Source organism: Rhea americana, unplaced genomic scaffold (assembly GCF_003343005.1).
Source record: "Rhea americana isolate MKP2758 unplaced genomic scaffold, rheAme1 scaffold_129, whole genome shotgun sequence".
Taxonomy (NCBI): domain Eukaryota; kingdom Metazoa; phylum Chordata; class Aves; order Rheiformes; family Rheidae; genus Rhea; species Rhea americana.
In genome coordinates, this window is record NW_028185361.1 from 1,263,015 (window position 1) to 1,286,176 (window position 23,162).

The window sequence follows — 23,162 nt, forward strand, 5'->3', positions numbered from 1 at the left end:
GAACATCTTAGAGAGCTTGATGTTAAATCTATCTTTTTACATGGACATCCTACTGATACATTACAGAAAATTAAGACTAAGTCTATTTCTATAGAGAGGCTTAATATGAAATTTTAACAACATATATTTTATAACCTTTGTGTGCTGTTATATCCTGGAATCCYAGTAGTTTAAAATTTCTAGTCTAGTCAGAAGCGGTGGCAGCAAGTAGAGAGAACAAAACATGTTGCAAAATGAATACCTGAGCCTGAATAAGGCCAAGTGTATTCACTTGCAATCAGAAGAAGGGACAATTTTCCCAGCTGCTCAGAACCTGAGAACTTAACTCTGACACAGAACTTCCAAGAGAAGGAGAACATTTCACATTTMTCTCTGAAAAACCCTAAGTTAAATGAGCCAAGCAATAAACTCACATCATGACAATTTCTTTAGTTGTACTTGAATTTCCTTTTACACTGTGTGGAATCATTCTCAGCTGTTATGTTAACAATATCTCCTTTTGGAAGAGAAGTAATCAGGAGAACTTATGAGCAGGTAGAAGAAGACAAGAAACTGCATCCTATGCTGTACCTAACATTGGACCTGGGAACATGCCCTAGTTTGTTGCTTCTTTTGCATCCCAAACACACCCTGCTTTTATCCTGGCCAGAAGACTTATTGCCAGGTTGTACCCCCACCTGCCACWCTCTGCTTTTTCAGATCTACCCAGTTTCCTCTGCCTGTGCAAGTGGCAACCCTGGGACATGTCCTGGAGCAAATTATTTCTCAGTTTTGGTGCAGCTATGAAGATTAGAGAAACCTTAAAATGTGAGACTAGGCAAGAAGTTTTCCTAGCAGTTTTCAGGTCTTGGCCATGCAGTAAATGTGGGAAAAGCCTGTGTAATTATCCGCAGAGTTGGAGCTGTCTGTATGATCAGTGAGCCAGGAATTAAATACAAAATCTGAGTGCGACTACCACCTACTTTCTCATCTTCTAGGAGGTAGAGGAGTTATTTTAAAACAGAAAAAAAAAGGCTTCATTTAGTGCAGACTGCAATTGCTTCTTTTATTTAAATCCAGCACTGCTCAAGAGACTGTCARGACTTTTTGCTGTGTTTTTTCAGAGTTTCATTTTACGTAGAAGAGAAAGTATAAGAAGGTAAAGATTCCGTGTATTTTCAGGGTTTAATGAAAAAATACTTTGAGATACATTCTGCAGCTGATAGCTCAGTGCTGGAAGACTTCTGAATTTCCCCTGCAAGGAGCACTATACATTGCAGTTCTGCAGCCAGATTTGGTAATTAGTTATCAGTATCACATTTTTTAAATGCTTCTAAAAGCCAAACACATCTGAGGAAGCAGGATAGCAGAAACTGCAAGTCCATCAGTGACAACAGGATGTTGCCTCCAGATACAACAAGCAGTAATGCCCTGATTTCCATCAGTCCCTGGGCCACCTTCTTCKCACTCTGTCACTGAAGCCTTGGGTGTAAACATTAGCTATCAGCCCCGAGATCCTCCGAAGCCCTGCCTTGGACAAAGAGGTTTTGATCTTACTGCCTAAGGAATAAAGTGTTCCTCAAGATTTGCCTCCCTGAGATAGAAAACAGAGGAACACTGAACTGCCAAGAACCGAGCAAATAATTAAGCCCAGGCCCATGTCATCAAATATGGGCATATAATAGATATTATTTAAGACTATTCTGTACWTTCTCTCTGGCTTCTTTTATTAAAAGATAAAGCATTTCCCTATTCCTTATTAAAAACATCTCTTGGCAGCACAGGGTAAGAGGACAGCTCTGCACCACAATTATGCTTTTGCTTTAAATCATATAAAAAATGTGTCCAAGACAATTGCCACACATCCATGCATCCCCTCAACAAACATTATGAAAATTATACTCTCATAGAAAAGTATACCAGAACATAAATTTATCTGACTTCCAGTAGCCAAGCGACAGGACAAGAGGCAACAGGCACAAACTGAACCAGAAGAAGCTCCATCTGACTGTAAGGAAAAACATCTTTACTGTGTGGGTGACAGAGCACTAGCACAGGTTGCACAGAGAGGAATATCTCCTTCTCTGGAGATATTCAAAACCTGCCTGGATGCGATCCTGTCCAACGTGCTCTAGGTGGCYCTGCTTGACGAGGGGGTTGGACTAGATGATCTCGAGAGGTCCCTTCCAACGTCACCCACTCTGATATTTGTGATTGTCAGGCTCTATCAACTGCAGTTTTTACCTTTAGTGTGTCAGCAATAATTCACCTGTTGAAGTTTCATGGTTGTCTGGGTTTGACATAGATTAAGTTCAGGCAAAGACAGAAACTTATTTAGAGGCCAAGCCTGGGATTTATGCCAGAATTGTAAAGAGGAGGAAATGTAATGGGAACTGTATATGAGACTTAATGTCTTGTTAGATTGCATAGGGATAGCTCTTAGATATTTACACAGTAATAAAATATTACAAATGGAACTCTATGAAATAAAATGTGTCATGCGAAACAAAAAGGAAATTTTAAGTGACCGTGTCTTTAACTTTACTAGCTGGGTTGTCAATTCCAGCATTCTTTAATGAGAAGCACCATGTCTCACCAAGATGGCATATACATACTGGCCATTATGATGTTAATTTAACATGCTCAGTGTTAAGTTTACTCTGTTTATTGTGGCCACCATAGGCATGTGATTTGACTGATAGAAGCAAAACTGGCTACAAGAATGTTAAGAAAAAGAATGTATTTTCCACATTTGTAGTTTAGTTTTGAGGAATGTATTTTCTGAAACAAAATTGTCAGTTAAATTACCGTTGTCGATTTGAAAGCAACAAAATAATAATTCACAACATTATTATAGTTATCCTGTCATCGTTATTTATTTGAAATATCAATAATTTCCAATATATAGTTTATTCATTAAGCAGTAGGGAATTGTCTTCATTTCACATCATCCAGTACTGAAGTGGCACATCCAAAGCAGCATATTATACCTCTGAAAGAGTCTGTACAATTTAGATAAATAGAACTCTGGATAATTAAACTAAGGGAACTTTTACAGCTGTTACCAAAAGAATGCTGAGAAGCTGGGCACAGCACGGTACACACAAAATGCAGGAAGGAGGAAAATAAAAGAATTAAGCATACGGGAAACATTTTTGCGTATACAGCCACATGTCTTTAATTGCTCAACACAAAAAGAAATAAATTTTATTTAGTCCTCATTGAGGGCAGAATATGCACAAATGATGTTCGAAGAACACATGGTAGAGAGAAATAAAAGAAGTGGGGATTGTGTTCGGTAGGTTATTTTCTTCCTCAGTGAATGTGTTTGGAAAGAATATTTGGTATTTAGGAAGCRTGACTTTGTATCAGAACTTGGTAAGAAACAGGTTAACGTTTATGCCAGTTTTATTCCCTGACCTGCTCTTCTACTGGCCTTTTGTTAATCATGCTCAGAGATCATGAAGGGGAAATTCATGTGGTTGTAGTCCAAGCTTTTTACCACAGGAATAGTCTTTTTATGGTTTACAGTTACCTATAGATGGAAACAGGCCTTTTAATAATAATGAAGAATACAAAAAATTAGCAAAGTTCAGCAGGACACACAGTACAGTGGTTCACTTTCTGAAAAACCAGAGACCCTTCGTTTACTCTGTCTCTGTAACATCAGCACAGGCTTTCAAGCTGTTTTGGTCAGAAGACACAACACTGGTTACGCAATACTAGACCTGTGTGAATTGTATTCTTGGGAAGGGAAAGGTGGAATGGCAAGAACTTTTCCCTCTTTTTATAGAGAACTAAGACTGAAAAGTAATACAGTGGTGATAGGCATTACCTTCCTAATATCGCCACCACTTCCTACTACTTCACCTTAAGTTCTGCTTACCATCATCTTTCCAGCTTCACATCAGCAATGGCTCTGGTTACCCCCAGGCTGGCATGGCCACATGAGCTAACCCACGTTGTGGTGGCTCAGAAGATACTGTGCATCACCACTACGTAGTATGACAACACACAAACCAAAGATGCTCAGTGGGACTCGATGACACTAACCACTGCAGTTTGCACTTGTGAGGTATAAGAAGCAGCATTTTGAAAGCAGTGGTACCAACACAACTATCTGGGACAGAGAGGTGGTGAATCAGCCATCCTAATTGGGCAAAGGAACTAGAATATCGACATAATTGATAGGGAAGAAACCTGACTGGCCATGAAGCATGCCTTCATACCAATTTTCATCAATCTGGTTAGTGAGGGTAATGATATCACCCTCTTTAAACCCCAGCTCCCCTTCATTTTCTGGTTCAAAGTCATAAAGAGCTCGGCAGCATGGCTGATCCATGTGAGCACCTACGGAGAAGAAACACAAAGAAATGATACACTTAAAAACTTCAACAATTACACTTTCCTTCTTATTGTTATATCTACCACAGATTCTGCTGTTTCTGTTTTAATTCAAACTGTTATTACAGTCCTTTGGTAAGAACTAAATTTGCACTGCTAAATTGCATTAGAAAATAGCTACCAGTCATTCATAGCTTTGAGTTCTGATTTGCAACTCTCCCTGTAAATGTCTGAGAATCCCAAAAGCACAAAGTTACAGTCAAGCCCTTACTTAAAAGCAGCGCTAGAATCAACTTGGGATCTCATATTTATCTGCTTAGTTCACAAAACACATAAAATGAAGCAAAAGCTCTAATGTAGTTCCAGCTATACTAGCACAGAGATACTTTGCTTGTGTATTTCATATCAGTAGTGTAAGGAGTATCTTAATAGTAAAGCCGTGACTGTGTTGCTATTTGGAAAGGTTAGCAGTACAGTTCTAGTGGAAATAGGCCTAAATGCTCATAATCTTCTTTTTTTTTTCCTTAATATCGGGTTTCCAAACACCTTCTGTCTCCTTTAACGTAAAACACTTGGTAATTTCAGGGCAGTAGAATGGCCTCTTTTAAATTGAAAGCTTCCAATATAGGCCAATAGCCCAGTTAGGCTAGTTCACAAAAATCTAACAGTAACCACCTGGATGGATAACGAATATTAAAGTAAGTCATTAGTATCTAGTAGATTTTGCCAGTTTATATGAAATTAATAAATCTTTTCTCCTGAAACATATCTCTACAGTCTCAAGCCTATCAAAACCAAAATTATTACTAGCTGAGCTATTTTGGGAAGATGTCAATACCACAAGTTTTTCAAATGATAGAATTAATTTTTAAAATTCCATAGTGAATTCTCCTTTCATTTTTTTACATATCAGGCTCAGTTTGTTTTGCTGGAGGAATGAAAATAAAGAAAAAAGAGGGGACATACCTTATGTGTCACGGAAACTATTTTGTTAGCATCATCAAAACTTAAAAAGCCTGTTTGGTCTTCTAATTACTACTAATTAAAGCTCAGACAACTTAATTATGAAAAGTAAGTCTTAGTAAGCTAACTGTAAATAAGCTGTAGTGGCTAGCGAGTATCTGAGCTTTGAATGAACTAGCCTCAAACTGTAACTAATGAATTTTCAAAGAAGGAAGAGTTTCTCTGGAACCAAGGAGCACTTCACACATACACACAAAAAACTATTAAAGAAAATGCTAAATCCCAGTCCCTCTGGGGAGGGAAACATGAGTGCTCAAGAGACATAGGAACATCGGTCTCTACTGTCAATGGTCTATTGGCCAGTGTTCACGACACTACAAAAACAGAGGGAAGAAGAAAAAAGCAGGTGGCATGACAGTGAGAGCATTAACATGCAAGTCACGAGCTATGCTCATGCAGAAGGAATCCACATGGTATCCCCTCCATCCATCCTCATCGCTATGGTGAGGAGGCTGTTCAGCATTCACATGGCTATGCAAGACAGTTTCCAGCTGCAGGTGCCAAATGCCAAATGGAGATATTGTTTCAATCTATATCTGAGAAAACGTCAAACATGCACTTCAGGATGTGATGGGAAGCAAGGAAATCCTGATTAAAGATCTAGTGAAAAACATTTAATCCTGCAAGGAGCAGTGTCCTAGGAATTGTCACTGAGGTCAACTGGAGCACGTGATGACAGGGTCCACAGCAAGGACAGCCCTTACCACAACGTGGGATAAAAGACCATGACTGTGAGAAACAAATGATAAGGCTTCTTAGTATATGCTGATATGAAACAAACACGTATTTAAGTGACTATGTATGGTCATACATCCCTTGCTTATATCCCTCTCATTTAGCTTCATTTTTAATTTTAGGTGTTTTTAGTTTCAGGCTATTTGTGTTGTAATAGTTTGTTTTAAAAGGCGGATAACATTATTAGGTTATGGGAGGAAGTTAGGGCTTTATATTTTCACAGAAAACATTCAGTTGGTCTTTGGGCTTTTTAAATGCCTGTTTTGCCAAGACTTCTGTTTCAAGGTGAATTTAGTTTGGCAGCATCTCTTTGACCTTCTAGGACTGAGCAATTTGCTGACCCAAAGCCAAAGATTTACAGCAATGGATGATCCATCCATGTCTTCATACCTTGAGATCTGAACACTTATAATGAATACTGTTATATACTTCGCTGCTTGGCCAGTGGAATCAGTACAGTCAGTTTAAACATTTCTCACCTGTACTGTCTTCATGCTCATTTTCCCTCACTATGGAAACACGCACCTCTAAGAGGGTGTGCTGAATTTCTCTATTGTAGTGGTAATACGACCAAATTAAAACTGTATCTGAAGCTTTGCTACACCTACCTGATGGTTTGGGTGTTGTGGCATGGGCTATTCCTCCATTGTGCTGAGTATTGTCGCCAGTACTAAAATCCAGGCTCATACGGGGTTTGGGCTGGTATTCTCTCCTGGGCTGAGATGATGCCTCTTTTATTCTGCCAAAACATGAAGAAAGTTAAGTGTCAAGTGTTATTTTCTGGTCAACGGATGAGATGCACCAAACACCTTTATTTCCACGGCTGAAGTTCATGTTGACCAACCAGAAATACTGAACAAGTTTTGGCATTTAGAGTAATTTTTATCTGCAAGGTTAGTTACCAAAAAGAAAAAGAAAAAAAAAAAGAAAAGGGCTTGACTCTGTCATGAGGTTACTCTTCCTAGGAATTAGTATTTTGTCTGCTTTCTTTTTACTAATAATAATAAAGAGCTTCTAATGGAGAAAAACTTGTGATGTGATTTTAGCAATGCTTAGAGAAGGGCTGTACAAACATCTCTACCTCCTTTTTTAGTTTGATTGCAACCTGCCATTTTACTGCTATTGATGACAAGCCTTAACTGAACACTGCTTCCAACTGCTGTCATTTTGTGAGCAGACTGTGTGGGAAGGTATTGATTTTCAGTTTCAGACTTAGTTTATTTGGAGCACTTATTCCATAGAAGTGCACAGTTCCAGTACTCTTGACTCTCAAACTAAAATATCATTCTGCTGAATTTATTTTCCTAATTGTGAAATCTGAAATTTCTAGGAAGAGGTACATTTTCAGATTCCAGAAAAAAACCAAGATAGGGGAGATGACAGAATCAGAGTAGCCTATATTCAGCAATTTCCACAAGCATTTCTCTCAGCACACTGGGAAGGATGTATAAGTATGACCTCAGTATTTTAAGGACAGATTATCTTCTCTAACCTGCTCTAGACAGGCCCCAGACTTACTTTTGGAAGCAAAAAACACATATTTTGATTTGATCTACTGAAAAGATCTGCTTCTAACTTCGGTGATTTTGGTTCTGATAAAAAGGGTTTCTTCACCATCCAAGATATGATTAGTATTTGCTAATTGGACATTACAGAATCATAGAATCAGTAAGGTTGGAAGGGACCTCTGGAAATCATCTTGGCCAACCTCCACACTCAGCAGGGTCACCTASARCATGTTAGACAGGGTGGCATCCAGGCAGGCTTTGAATATCTCCACAGAAGGAGACTCCACAGCCTCTCTGGGCAACCTGTGCCAGTGCTCCGTCACTCTCACAGGGAAGAAATTCCCCCTCACGCTCAGGCAGAACTTCCGGTGGTTCAATTTCTGCCCATCGCCTCTTGTCTTGTCACACGGGACAACTGAAAAGAGTTTGTCCCCTTCCCCTTGACACCCTCCCTTCAGGTACTTGTACACATTGATAAGATCCCCCCTCAGGCTTCTCTTCCCCAGGCTGAACAGGCCCAGCTCTCACAGCTGTTCCTCATAGGGCAGGTGCTCCAGCCCTCTGGTCATCTTCATAGCTCTACKCTGGACTCTCTCCAGTAGCTCCATGTAGCTCTTGGACTGGGGAGCCCAGAAATGGACACAGTACTTGAGATGAGGCCTCCCTAGGGCTGAGTAGAGGGGCAGCATCACCTCCCTCCACCTGCTGGCAACAGTCTTCGTAACGCAGCTCAGGATAYCGTTGGCCCTCCTGGCCATAAGGGCACATTGCTGGCTCATGGTCAACTTGTCATCCACCAGCACTCCCACGTCCTTCTCTGCAGAGCTGCTCTCCAGAACGTCAGCCCCCAGCCYGTACTGGTGCCTASGGTTMTTTTTTGCTAGGTGCAGGACTCTGCACTTGCCTTTGTTGAACCTCAGGAGATTCCCCTCTGCCCAGCTCTCCAGCCTGTCCAGGTCTCTCTGAATGGCAGAACAGCCTTCTGATGTGTCAGCCACTCCTCCCAGCTTGGTAGCATCAGTAAACTTGCTGAGGAGGCACTCTGTCCCCTCATCCAGGTCACTGATGAAGAAGTTGAACAGGATGGGACCCAGGACTGAGCCCTGGGGGACGCCACTAACCACAGGCCTCCAACTAGACTCCATGCCACTGATGACAGCCCTCTGAGCTCTGCCTTTCAGCCAGTTCTCAATCTACCTCACTGTTAGGGATTGCTAATCTTCTTAGTAAACAAAAACATAAACATACTAAAATAACAAACAAATAGGGGTGACAAAAGAAATTTAAATGAGAATGCTTTGTTGGGTTTCAGTTTTACAGATTTTTTTTTAAAGTAATGATTTGAAGAAAAAGGCACTTAACTAGTTCTATTATACATAATGCTCTTGTGAAGTAAATGCCATTTTTCACAGATTATGAACATGATGCCGTTTTAATTGCTTTAAAGCTCAGCATGAGCCTTTTCTAAAGACCCAGCTCCTAGAATGATGGTATTTTAAAGAAGTATCATTTTTTTCATTAATGTACAGAACAAAAACTGTATTTCCAGTACTTGTAGTTCCTAAACAGAGTTTTAAAGTCTAATCTAAAGGGTTCATAAAGAACAGAAGAATGCAAAATATTTGTAGATTTCTCATGGTTTTTGTGGTCTAACTCAATTTTTTTTTAACTCTTTGGGCAGTACTTTACACGGGAGAGCTTTAGGAGTCAGCAGAAACTGGTCATGTCAAACAACAGTATGAACAAGTTCCATTCGCATCTTTTTAAAAAGTAAGTGTAAAACTGGCAGCCTAGGCTCTACAGGTCTCTGCACATGAACAATATCATATTTTGTCAACTTAAAAATAAAGATTTGTTTAATTTCTGGTACATATTGCCAAAAATATCCAAAACCCTGGACAGCACATTCTGCATTTTGAGCATATTACTGCTACAAAAAGACAGGTTTGAATTCTGCAGTCAATAATAGTGGTAAGACCCTACTAAACCCCTGGTGTGATCATATCACAATGCCCTAATCTGTATCCACTGGGGAAGACAAGCCATGACTTAGGCAACACATTCTTTACAACGAGGGATGCACAATAACTTTCTGCAGTCAATTTACTCCAGCTGATCTGTAGAAGTGGACAGATGCAAGGGTGTTGAAAAGCTAAAAATATGGTGACCTGTGATCTACACAAAGTGAAAATACTGGCAACTTAGCAGAAGTTTCAGATGGGCAAAGGATGATCTGAATTGAACCAAAGATAACTATGACATTACAGAAAGGGAAATCTCTAGCAGAAAGAGAGACATATTCACTCTKGACTAGAATACAATTCACCTGCTCCTGAGGTTCTTTTAGTGCTTCTGTATAATAAGTGAATTGTAATATTCATTTGGAAAGCTCTGACAATCACTTTCTGTTGGCTGTTTAGGCTATACTGAAAACTTCAGCCAACAAAAAGCTTGCTGGACAGCCTGCCTGCCAAAATAAGTGCTCCTCCCAAGGACAGAGAAGTTTAAAAGTTAAAATTGAATAAATCTTAAAAGCCTCTGTGCTCAGAGAAAATAAACACTAAAAGAGCTAGCAGTACCAGAAACTAGATCTACTAATGACATCAGAAAACACCAAAGAAACATTATGCAATTAAAATTTAGCCTTTATGTTCATTCTACACAATATATAAACATTGACTGCTGCTGGGAATTATGGCCAGTTTTTAAGAGAAGTCATCCAGAACTACATGGAATAAAGAAATCTCTCCATTATGCTATTTTGCTTCAAGAAGGACATGTGTGTGGGGGAGGCTGATAAACTTTTAAAAAACATTATCTTCCTCAATTCAAGAGGATTCAATCTGTTTCATGTTGATGGAAAACACATTTCTTAAGATTAAAAAGTCACTGCATTAATTCTGAGACAGCATGCACAGCTACAGAAGAGGGGATGGAAGAGGTAAACTCAGTTAAGCCTTTTATCAAAACTGTCCTGATAATAAAGCTGAAAAGAAGAGCATTTAGTCTGTTTGCAAATGGAGGAAGAGTTTGCCTATTTGGCCAAGGGAGGTTACCTGCAGGAGAAAGAGAATACAAGATCTTCCAAAGCAGTCATTAACAACATCTCTCAAAAAGACTGTTTTAGAAGTAATGCAGGAATGGTACAGAAAAACAAAGTCTTAAGTCCTATCAATTTACAGTGTTTGTAAGTACATACTTTCAATTAAAAACACATTTAATAGCCTTACCGGGCTGAGACCCTTTCCTGAACTCAGTCCTCGTTCAGTCATGCTCAGAAGTATATTCATCTCCAAAATAGATGAACCTCTACCTGCAGTTGCTTAACAAGATGGACCTTGTTTTCATAACTATAAACTTTAGAAGTTCCAGAAGGTAACTTTTTCATGCACTAATCGTAAGTTTTTCAGCCTTGGCAAAACATAAAAAACAATTTGACAAACTTACGAAAAAAAGGTATTACCTCTCYTCCAGCTTAGAAGTAACTCGCTGCAGGATCTGTGTGGCCTGCTTGTGGTACTCCAGCTGGGCTTGCACAAGAGCAGAAAGCTGGCTCACTTGTTCAATCTGAGAATTGACAYGAAAACATCGCATTTTAAGTCAGTACTAACAGCTGAGCAATAGCATGTGAAGAACACCACCACAGTGACACTGCAAAGGCAGCTTTACATATTTCTCTGAGAAGCTCGCTCATCTTTCTGGTTTGCAAATCATTATGTATCAATTATGCTTTCTCTGTTAATTATCATGTCTGGTTATGACCAGATCTAGGGTTGTAACCGCAGCTYTTCTCAGCTGATCACACCTACAGGYTATTTGCACAAACAACAGCCTACAAACCTACTTCATTCAGAAAATACAAATGTGAAAATGGGTTTGTAATTAGAGTGTAATATACCTCTTCCTCCATTTGAGACTTACAAAACTGTAAATTCTACAGTTACGCTTTTATTGTATTGTGGTCAGCAGAGTGGACCAAAACAGGAAAATATAAGACAGTCTTAAATGCAAGATATTTGTAGTGAATGCAGACATTCTACTTCATGAGGGAAAATCATCCAAAACTGTTGGGGGCAGTGGGGACAATGCAATTTCCAGCAGTTTCCACAATATGCAATGACACAATGACTTAATGCAGGCCTGAACCATCTGGCTATATGGGGCTAGATGTTACTACAAGCATTAAAACTAYAAAATTATTCTGCTTGTTTCATTTCAGCACAGCTATATTTCACTTTCAATATGCAAGTATTTCAGTTTGATTATGGCCCCCTTAAAGCACTGCCAGAAAAATGARGTATTAAATTAGGTGTAAATATAGGCCCTATATAAATCCACTCATTTATTTCACCTGAAACATGTGTACTGTAGTTTCCTTTGCCATATATTTTATAAAACAGACTTCAGTCAAAAGGCTTGTTTTTTCCTCCAACAGAAGTATTTTTTCTTATTGTTTGATTTTACAAATTGTTTTGACCTTACAAATTGTCAAAAAAGATCTAATAGGTTTGGTTTCAATCCTGCAGGTTTACAGTGAATTGCTAAAACCTCAGCTAGTTTGTATGCAGAACTTAGGCTGCAGAGTCAGATTTGAGCAGTCACATTAACTTTGGCTTTCCTACTCATTCCATTTAGTTAGGACAGAGACCTGGAGGCTGTGAAATTAATTCCTGATCTTTAGTGATCCTCCTAGCAGCCTACACCCTTGAACAAAAGCCTCAAAACAGACCCCAAAACCACAGCCAGGTAAAAATCGTGACTTAAATTTATAAATTCTAAGCAGCAAGATGTTTTGTATTTGGCTACAGATAACTCTACACATTGCTACGCAAGATTTAAAAAGGCTTTAGGTTTTAGATTACTGCCTTCACCACTGTCCCAGCGTCTTTCTAAACCTAAGGCTCAGCTCAAAGCACAAACAACAGATTTCTCACATCCATCTCCAGAAGGTTGAACATGCTTGACTCAGCAATCTCTTTCGATTCATCAAATTTTTCCAGAGCTTGGCGAAGTTCTTCATCAGGGAGTTTGCCCTGTCTTTTCTTTTTGTAATCAAAATCCAGGCGTCGACCCTCCATTTTCTTTAGGTGATGCTGAAAAACAGAAGGGCAAATGCAAGCACACAATGGAAACCATTCCCAAACTCTCCTTTCTTTCTCTTAAGACTGCATTATAACTTGGCAGCCCACATACATTTACATATATGGGCTGTCTCTTTGCAATATATCACCTCTCCCCTGCAGAAGAAAAAACACACAGCAGTGAGGTGGTTTTACATTSCATCTAAGACACCATTTTGCATTGCCATTGAATACACCTTCAACATTAAAAAAAGCCATACTAAATGGATAGTTATAGTTAACACCAGTACAGAAGATATAAGAGTTTCTAACTTTTAAAATCTGATTTGGAATTATCTGCACACTCTGGTTTTCCCCTGGAATTCTAGGGGAAAACTCCATTAAAAGCATAATTTAGTATGTTTTTGCCTATGTCAGAGTTTYGATGAACAAGGCAACATCAACATACGAAATATATTTTTCATTTTCACAGAAGCACAAAAAGATCTTAATTTTTGAAATTATCTACTTAAGATTTTCTAGTTTATTAACGGACATAACAGTCTTGTCATTTAATCTATTTAGCAGCTGCCATGTCAGGCTGCCCAAAAGCTAATGCTACTAGCACCAGCAGAGTGTTTTAGGTGCTTACCTTCACTCAGAAGAATCAATTTGTCATCTATGACGTTCTACATAAATTCATGCATCAGCTTCATAAAATATACTAAGCTGCCTAAGGACACCCATCCTCTGCTCATACTCAACCATTTGAAAGCCTTAGTGAGCTCAGAAGAAYAGATACTCTACAGATAAGCATTTACTGAATTTGCTTTTACCTCCAAAAATGTAAAATTAGGGGGGTCCACAGAAGTACGTGTGCACATAAGTTTTCTCAATAAATGACAGGTGGTACTTGGATGGCTAGTTACACATTTCATGTAAAACAAACAGTATTTGTGTTCTCAATTCTTGCAAATGTTTTGGGTACAGTTTTCATATAGAAAAAAAGAGTAATGCCAGTCTAGAGTCAACTATCAAAACCCTCCTCATGTCATACATTACAATAATTGAATGTAAATAGCTATTCTCTACTCAGATAGTGAAAAAAGTTTTCAAATGGCAGAATTAGAACACTGTGGTCATGCCTGGAAAATAATGGGATTTTCAAACTTGACTATGCTACTGTCAAAAAATGTTAGTATTTTGATCTTTCTCCTTGCAAATCATCAATGACAGAGACAGAACTGAAAAGTAAAATTCAAATCAGAAGAGACTAAAATCAGATCATCTATAAATCTGAAAGATTTTTTTTAAGCTACAGAATCAAAATATGTTTTGGAAATACATACAGTTAACATACTTTTGTGTTACTAAAATGCCCCATTGATGGCAATACCTGTATCTCTCTCAGATCTTTGTCATGGAGATTCTGAAGTGGGTCAATGAAGTTTTGTTTAACTTCCATGTCTAAGGAGTCTTTGACCTCAGAAAGCTCCTTCATAGCTTCTCCCACATCAGCAAGTGCTGGTCCTGAAAGAAAATATGCCCAGTTTATTTTAAAATAGCACAGTTCAAATTACTGTAGAATGAAGCTTAGCCACGGAAATTTCAGTTAACATTTCATTTTCAGCCTCAAGGAAGGAAACAGAATATGATGCACCATGTGGAAAGGACAACACATATTTTTCACTTCTGCAGCCCCCAGAGTTCACTTTTTAACACACTTTAACCTGAGAATCCACACTGCGTCAAAACAGCCCATCCCCACACCTCATTGTCTGCTTATCCCTCACACTGGTAAAACAAACCTTCTAGAAAAGAAGTACCTGTACTTACTGCAGTGTTGCCACCATAATACCCACAAGAGGAGTCTAGGTCTCCCTGTTTGCATCAGTGTGACTATTTCAAAAGGAAAAATTATTAATATTTTCTCCACTGTTTTTTTGAAGAAAGTGTCGAGTTTGCACACGTTTAGCACGCAGTTACACCCTTGGAGACAAAACCTCAATAAGAATTAGCTGACTATGTTTCTGAGATTCTCTCTAAGCCCCACTTGAGGACCACAAAAAWTATAATCCTGCCTTCTTCCTCAGCATAGAGACAACAGCAGGAAGCTCAAAAATACTTTTCTGGTTTGAGACTTAGGACAGTGGAAGAAACCTTACTTTCAAAGAATACAAAGGGTCTGAAAATCTAAATGTGAAAAAGCACAAGAAACCTTAGCTTTATCTCCCACACAGGGAACAACATACTGCAAAACCAGAAAGCCTATCAGACCAGGATGAACGGTAACAGCCAGCCATACCAGCTACTATTAGTTAATTTACTGCTAACTATTAGTTAAGAATGTGACAATTACTGCCATATCTATTCTGCTGTGTGCCAGTGCAATCATCAGGGAATATGCAGCAATTTGTACAAACTGAATTTTATTACTTCCTCATTTTCCATTTAAAAAGGTTTGAAATTTAGTCAGTTAGAGGCAAGCAATTAAAAAACAATTCAGCAATCTTTAGTAGAGATCAGTCTATCAGATGTCTTTATGCTCAAGCAACATTTTATGAAGATTCAAATAGGAAACAGAATTTTCAAGGTCCTACTTGAGTGTTCTGAGTATTGCCCTATAAAAATGGCTGCAGAGACTTCCACACAAATAGGATGCAGAGACAAAAGGTCCTGCTCTGAATGTGATCTTTTATAATTAGAGCTCTACTGTGGAAGAACAGAATAAAGAACATTTCTAACTCAGCTGCAAATTCATTCAGGGCAGAGAGGGTGAGAAGTTACAGGTAAGACAAGAGTACTCTCTCGTGCCTTAAAACTTGGAAGTTGGCCAGAAAAAASGCCAGAGTGCAAGGAGTGAGCATTTTCAGTAATGGATTTTAAGAAACTTATTAGTCTTTATTCGGTGCCTACAGTGAAGATAGAAACATCAACTATAAGGGTTCTGAGAACAGACAAGTTTTATTGTACACACACATAGATAATAGTACCTCTTCCAAACATACACCTTTTAGCACAGTATATCCCAAGTAATATTATTTAYGAGAGACAGCGCAAAGTCTATAGGGACACGGTTCCAAATGGAAACATCTTGACTTTTGCTCATAGGAAAATAATCTCTAGTCCAAATCCCCAAAAGATACTGGATCTCATCATGAAAATAGCCCTAGACCAACCTTAGAGGAGAAGTCTAACRAAGCTGAACTCCGAAATTTCTTGCAGAAGCTCTTCCTTTATAGGATTAAWTAATTATATTTAATTATATTAATTTTTAATTACAATTTTTTGTATTAAAATTGTAAGGAAAACAATCAAGTTACCAAAGTTGCATTCTTCTCCAAGTTCTCGACCAAATTTCAGCATTGCATCTGCCAGCAAGGCTTCAGCCTGAGGATAACCTGGTCCCTTTTCCTGACCTCGAATTTTCGACATAGTGTTGATCATGCTGAGTTTAGCCCTGGAAGCTGAAACAGGGCAGTGACAGAGTTACAAACACAAAACAGTTACAGTAAGCCAACAGAATGATCAGCTTTACCCAGAAATGTTGAAGCAGAATAAAAAACTAAACTACCTTAACTTGAGATCAAGCATTTCACAATTGATTTTCAGGAATGATTTCTAGAGTGAAGACCTGAAATGTTGTTTGTCACTGACTTTTGCAGTTTTCTTTTGTTGGTAAGTCAGAGAGGAGGCTCTGTTCTGAACTCCAAGCTAYGTCACTTGGACAAAAGAAAGCCAAGAAACACCCTCAAGACAGCATATCTGACATGTGTTAAAACTCAAAAAGAAAAATCATTAACTCATCTCCATATTCTCAATCTTAAGATTGTGGGTACCAAACAGAAAGTMGACTGAGCCACTTTTGCTCTCAAGGGTAAGTCCAGAGTGGACATATCAGTGTAGCGTCCCACATTTTTTAAATTTCTGCAAGATTTTCTACTAGAGAATAGAAAAAAAATCTATGTTTCTGAACAGGATGCTAAATGACCTTTAAAATAATCCTTTTTTTCTTAAGACAATTTTGGTAAACTTTTCATTCAATATGGTTTCTGACTGTACTTTAGTTTATCTTTTATTTCAGATAGAAGTCTGAAGATCAGAGGAAAGCACACATAATTATTRTAAGAAAAAATAAAAAACTTGTCTGATGATGTGTTTACAGAAAATTTTTGCAACTACAGAATGGGAATGGCCTTCAGAGAACGAATTAAGTAATTACATTCTACTTCAAATTTCGCCAGCTAAATCCTGCTGCCAGAAGAGACGGCTGAGAGTGGGTGCTTCTACCCACACTACTGTGTGTGCTACAGGAAGGTAGTTATGAATGGCTCTACTTTCTTTACTGCAAGACTCTACCTTGGTAGTTACTCTGATGAGTCAATATTTCCATGGACAAAACATCAGTGACTTACACTGATGTGTGCAAATGTCACTGGTCAAAACTCAACCTTGCACACATTTCTGCAACATGGTAAAACATTAGCCGACTGGAGTCAGTAACCTTTCGCTCTTACTTTAGTTTTGAAGACTGTACGTCATGAGATGGCTCCTGTTGCTGAACATATTTCAGTCTGTGGCACAGATATGTATGCACAGACAGAGACACACAAACAGACACAGGAAAATGAGGAAACTGTTGTAATACATATTTTGCCTGAGAAGCAGCTTATGAAAGGGTAATGTATTTTTAACATACAGTAATTATGTTTTTGTAAGCTTCCTCACTACCCCTGGGTGTCACCAGATCATGCTTTTCTGCATTTGAATTTGTTGACGCCGTCTGTTCTAGTGTGGTACAAAACTAAAGGCAACAGACTGGCTGACTGTTCAGTATAAGAAATTGTACTTTAATGAAGTGTCTGGCCTTTAAAAATGGGATTGAAAAGGAGCTACTCCTAATATTGCTCAAGGAGAAGCCGTTCGATGTGTTGCACTCCTAGGGCAAAAACCTACTGAATTCAGAACCCAATGAAATCAGCACAAAGACTCCTGTTGACACTGACTTGCTTTGGAGCATGCATGATGGAGGCTTGTTGCAAAGAAGGAAGGCATAGTTAGCCCTTATGTTACCAGAGGTATAACGAGAGGGAAAGAGAAGTAAGAGCTCAGGGCTGAGCAAAAGCAAAAAGTTAGGAAATACAGAAGCACAGAAGAAACTAAGGCACAAATAAAACCAAGGGAACAGAAAATAAGAACAAAAATATGGGAATAAGGGYAGCAAGTTGAAATTTTCACAAGTGAAAGCAGAAACATAACAGAACATTTTAAAAAAAAAAAGGAAGTGGCTATATTCTGGACAGACAGGTAAGAGTAGAAAGAAAAAGGTACAGGCAAGAATGAAGGAGCGAAAAAGATAGTAAAGGGAGGGCAAGAAATAAATGAGAAACATTACTGTAAGCAAGAAAAGTTAATCTAATCTTAAGTATCAAATCTGGCTTCTACAGTCAATTTTATTTCCTGGTGGAAATCTCATGCCCCAAATAATCTTGTTTTAGAAGGGCGTTCTTGACGACATTCAGCAGTGGCCTCACTCCACGGTTCTGGCAAAGCTGATTCCATTAGGTTCCACGGGAGCAGAGGTAAGCTTGTGCGGAGTCCATCTGGAAATCCAACCCCTTGTCATTTGAGTTCTGTTGCTTTATTCTGTTAGTGCCAAATAACTATTTTTCTAAATTAAGTTTGAACCTGAGTGAGGACAGGCAGAAATGTACAAAACACCACACGAAAGTGATGTGAATGCCTGATTCTTTTTCCAGTTGCATGCCCTTTCTTTACATTGCCTTTAAGGGTATCACTAATGATTCACCTTAGCATCAAGTATTAACATGGTGAATCATAAGAATGGCTGCCACAAGAGAGTTTGAAGCAAACTTCAGCATTGCTCATTCCTGATACTCTCAATCATGTTCATCCTGCATCTCTTTTTCTTTAAATCATGGTTGTGTACATCTTCAAGAAAAGCTCTGAGCCTTCACCATGTTCAATCTTAGTTATTCTCAGCCATCCTGCAGGTTTTTCCATATTTGGGAAGTCGACAAAGCTTGTTTAGTAAAGTTGGACAATACTGTATGCCTCATCTACTGATTCCAAAAATATCATGCAGCCAAATGATCTCTAGCACGTCTGTACTCTATTACCCAAGCATACTGCTGTTGTCAGAGAATATCCTGCATACGGACGCTCTCTGCGTCCATGMGCACTGCATCCCAAAACCTCTTCTTCCTACTAAAAAGAGATAAGCTTTTAAGGAAAATATTCTGTTAAGTGTTTCTGGTAAGGAATATCTGTTTAATATTAATATTTCTATATTTACTTCTATTAATATTTCTATATTTCTATTAGTATTTCTATTTTTTAGGAAATGAGAAAGCAAACAGAATTTTTGCTGCCTCAGTTAATTTCTCAGGGAGAAATTTAGAGAAGAATTTCCTTCATTTTCCAAGTAATTCTGTCACTATGGGCATCTTTTTGCAATTTCACAATTGGCCTAAACCTATCTAAGACCAGGCAAGAGCTGAGGGAGGCAATCCTGCTTTCCTCTTACTGTACCTGCTGCCTTTGCTCATCTGTGGGATGAACAACATGATTTCATTCAATATGATAAAAAATAAATATTCMTCATTCTTACTACCAGTTTAATTTTCTAATCCTTCTTACATGCTTAGCAAGCAGATGGAAGATGTGTAGCTGAGGTACAGGGGCTGCTCTTTTCTGCATCAGCCTCAGGTGATGGAAACCATACCTTGAGCTACTTCCAGAAATTTTGCTTGTTGCTGGTGGTGTGAGCCTCTTTTGTGATTCACAGCAACCATAATCACTCAGATGTGTCAGGAAGGCAGCCAGAGCAGCATGAAACAGCCAAAGCTTATTACTCAATCTATACTATGTTGCACAACGGCAGCTTGACAGTAGTTAACAATTTTATCACTAGCCCCATAATGTTTGTCAAGCCTATTGCTTTTCCTGCAGAGTGCTTGTTGATCATGAGCCATGAAGCTCTGGACCGAAGTCACAAACAGTATTCCATCTGTTGACATAGAAACTGTTTTACTCATCATTATTTTCTCTTTAACACTTCTCGAACTTATAAATATTCTTTCTCCTTTTTTTTCATCCATTGGCAGCAGCATCAGATTATCCATTTTCCCTCTGTGATCTAACTTACAAATATCACCAATTAAGCTATACTAGCACCACTCTCTCATCTGTCACATTGGAGATAAAGTATTTCCTATCAGTTCAAATCTGCTTCCAGCTGAATTCCAATGAATGTTGACTGCTCCCCCTGAATTTTGGCTGTTCTTCAATGTAACTCTAAAATGCTAGTCAAAGGACCTAATTTTATTTCTGCACTCATTCTGCACTTGTTTAACTCCATTGACTTCATCAGTGAAACTAACTTTGATTTATGCCAGTGTAAAAAAACTTCCATTCTCAGTTTATTATGGAATCCTCTAAGTTGATCTAACGGCTCCCTAGTAACCTCTACAGCTTCCCATCATGATCCTTGTAAGAAGCATTCAGCAGGTCTCCATAAGCTCGACCACAAAGTCCTTCCCCTCCTGGAAACCAGTCATTTAATTCTATTTTGAAGGTTTAATAYAGTCACTTCTGATTAGGTCTACAGTCTACTCTGCTCCCCAGTTCACCATCATCAGCTCTTTTGCAGTAACTCTAGTGAGGACAGGAAACTTTCAGAGGGTCAGGTGAATAGTGCGGACATTGTCTCTTCCCTGTTCACCGCAGGAGGCTATTTTAGATCTTTTTCCATCTTTCAGCAATCTGCAAAAGGGCTGTCTAGCCCTCCATGCTCACACAGGAGCAAATCAAGGTCTTACGCACGCTTTTGTCAGTGCTTTGCAGGCATTAAGGACAGCTCACTGGTTGTTTTAGTGTCTAATGGCTTATTAATCACAGCCTCAAGGTCATCCCTTCAGTCGCACAGCTACAATAATTGAGCTGTATCTTCTCCAGGTTTTCATACCTTTGCAGTGCCAGTCCTATGTATTTCCAGAACAACTTACAAGAACAGTATTTTTCTCATGTCTATCTCTCAGAATTTTGTCAAAAAAATAGGAAAGGAAAAAAAGGGAAAACAGCACCTGGAACTGCCCAACTCCACCTGACTAACAGCACTGTTTCTATTTTGTGTTACAGCAGGCACCTGAATCTCTGCAGGCACAGCCCCTGGCTGCCCTACTCCCTCCCAAGTGGTAGGTCAGGCCCTGCTACCCACCAACACCACCAGACCTGTGATCTGCCAGCCTGCTCAGTGCCCTGGCACTCAGCTCCTTGCTAATAAACACAGTGTTACTAAGCACATGATGTCCCTTCCTTTAAAGCACAGACACACAAAAGAAAAACAGCTCCTTCTGCCTAATGCAGAAGCCTGTACTTGTCTCAGTTCTTTTCACTTCATAGTAGCTCCACTGGCTTTGTTTTAATCTTAAATGCAACACTAAGGGTGAGCTCCATCAGACGGTACATGAGTGAATAAAAAAATGTTTTAACCAAGTGCTGCTGCAAGTGTTGTGAGACTGTGAAATTAYAATACCTGGATTGGGCTGAAGATATTCTATTGTCTTGGCCATTATTTCCATAACTGCTCTGCTGGTGACATCCACTTTCTAAAGCAGAGAGAATTAAACAAAAAGAAACATGAAAAGATGTTAGACAAAAGGAAGATTTTTCTTTCCTCTCTTCTTTTATTCTTAAAAATTCTTTTAATTCCTCTTATTATTTTATTTTGCTGTCCCTAAGAATTGCTGTTGACTAAATTCAACACTGGTACCAGAATGGTGATAATGAAGCATGCCTGAAAAACTACTGAAATCATGATCCCATTGTTCAATTTGTAGCAGAACTACTCTTTAAGTGAGACCATTACTCAGGCTGCAAAGGAATAGTAGTACAGAGCAATTCAGGTTGCACGGGGAATTTCTTACAGTTCACTGCATTGCACTGATTGAGGTGTACACCACTTGAAGACATGTCCACAAAAGCAAAAACTTTTGCCTAGAAAAGGTCATTGAAAGCTAATGGAAGTATTAGTACTCTTTGGTCTCCTAATAACTCGAAAAACAAAGAGAAAGTAATTGTCAGTTAAAACAACCCATCGGAGACGAAAGGAGCTGTCTGTTTCCTTCAAGGTCAGTTTTGGTAAAATTGGGATAGGGAAGAATAGGTCTCCTTCAGCATCCAACCTCAAGAAATCTGTCACCATGGAGCTGCTGACCTTTTATTTCCTTGGGCTCAATCAATAAAGAATTACTTTATATTTAGTAATTTAAAATAAGAGTGACTATTCTGAACTGAAGATCAGTATTTCTTTCCGCTTTACTTTCTTAAAAGGCTTTCTGCATCAGCTTTCTAAGTTACATATACTGAAGTATGCAACTACCCTGCATTCAATAAACTGCTTAATGCTTTAGAGGAACAGTATGCAATCACAGTTCATCTCAGAGATTCTGGACACCATCTGTATCCACAGACTTTGTTGGGAGCTGCGAGATTTATGCATCTTCCAGCAGATAATCCAATCCTTCTTAGAATCAGGCCTCAAAGAAAGAAATGTCACTTCTCCGTATCTGGGATTTCCTTAGCCTCTCCCATGCTCTGCATTCGTGAAGACACACTGCACTTCTCTGCCAGCTAGTTTGTGTCCCACAGAGCAAACTTTGCAACAAAAGTGAGCTCCTATTTTCGAAGTGAGGCCCTGAAATAAGCCGACTACAGCATGCTGCTCTTGACCTGTTTCCTGTTTTCCGCTGCCATTGCCACCTGCCACGTCTTGCTCTCTGCTTTACACAAAGAAGCAGAAGAGGACTGGCTGTGAGGGTAAAGAAATAGCTGAAGTGCCCGGTGGGGAGCCCAGAAAGGGCTGGAGAGGAGTGGGGGTGAGGGAACAGATGGCTGRGGACAGGCAGCAGGGACACATCCACCACAGAGGGAAGAGCTGACAAGGGACACGGGGGCACAGGGCCAAGTGGGAGCGGGGAGGCAGCCCACAAGCCTGCTCCTTTCTCCTCCCTCATCCCTGGGCACCATCCTGCGTCGCCCACAAGCTCTGCGTGGGACTCGCTCCTGGCTTTGCACTGTCCTATTCTCCATTCTAAATCTTACATCATTTTTCTAAATCTTCTTTAGTAACTTAATTTTTAATGGCAATTTCTGTACTTGCATGCACTTCAAATGGAAAACAGGGGGAGGGAGAGAAAACAACACTGCAGCRCTTGCATTGCAGCAAGAAAGGAATATCTTGGCCATCCTTTAGACAGAGTGTCTGTTTTCTCTGTTTTCTAGGGATCTTCTACACTTACCTGAAGCTAATTTGTAGCTGGCATTAGTCTAAGTCAGAAATACTGGCATTTTACAGACTGCATCTATATTAAGTATTTCTTGATCATAGAATGAAAAGGGCCAWGGAACCGAAAGCTCAGTCTGCTGAAAAAAAGCTGAGTCTTCCAAAATTACTTTAGTGACTTGGGGACAAAAGCTTATAAAACCCAAT

The 23,162-nt window shown here is 39.2% G+C and overlaps 1 protein-coding gene across 1 annotated transcript in view; it reads right to left on the reverse strand.

Moving 5' to 3' along the window:
- Window positions 1–2,845: 2,845 nt before the first annotated feature.
- The window catches only part of SH3GL2 (SH3 domain containing GRB2 like 2, endophilin A1), a 100,255-nt gene continuing 79,938 nt past the window's right edge, over window positions 2,846–23,162 (reverse strand). Inside the window, exons 3-9 of the mRNA XM_085326207.1 lie at window positions 21,207–21,279; window positions 15,973–16,116; window positions 14,046–14,179; window positions 12,524–12,682; window positions 11,053–11,156; window positions 6,690–6,820; window positions 2,846–4,329 (exon numbers count right to left, since the gene is read on the reverse strand). Coding sequence (XP_085182333.1) covers window positions 4,130–4,329; window positions 6,690–6,820; window positions 11,053–11,156; window positions 12,524–12,682; window positions 14,046–14,179; window positions 15,973–16,116; window positions 21,207–21,279 — 945 coding nt within the window. The 3' untranslated portion in view covers window positions 2,846–4,129. The remainder of the gene's footprint in view (window positions 4,330–6,689; window positions 6,821–11,052; window positions 11,157–12,523; window positions 12,683–14,045; window positions 14,180–15,972; window positions 16,117–21,206; window positions 21,280–23,162) is intronic.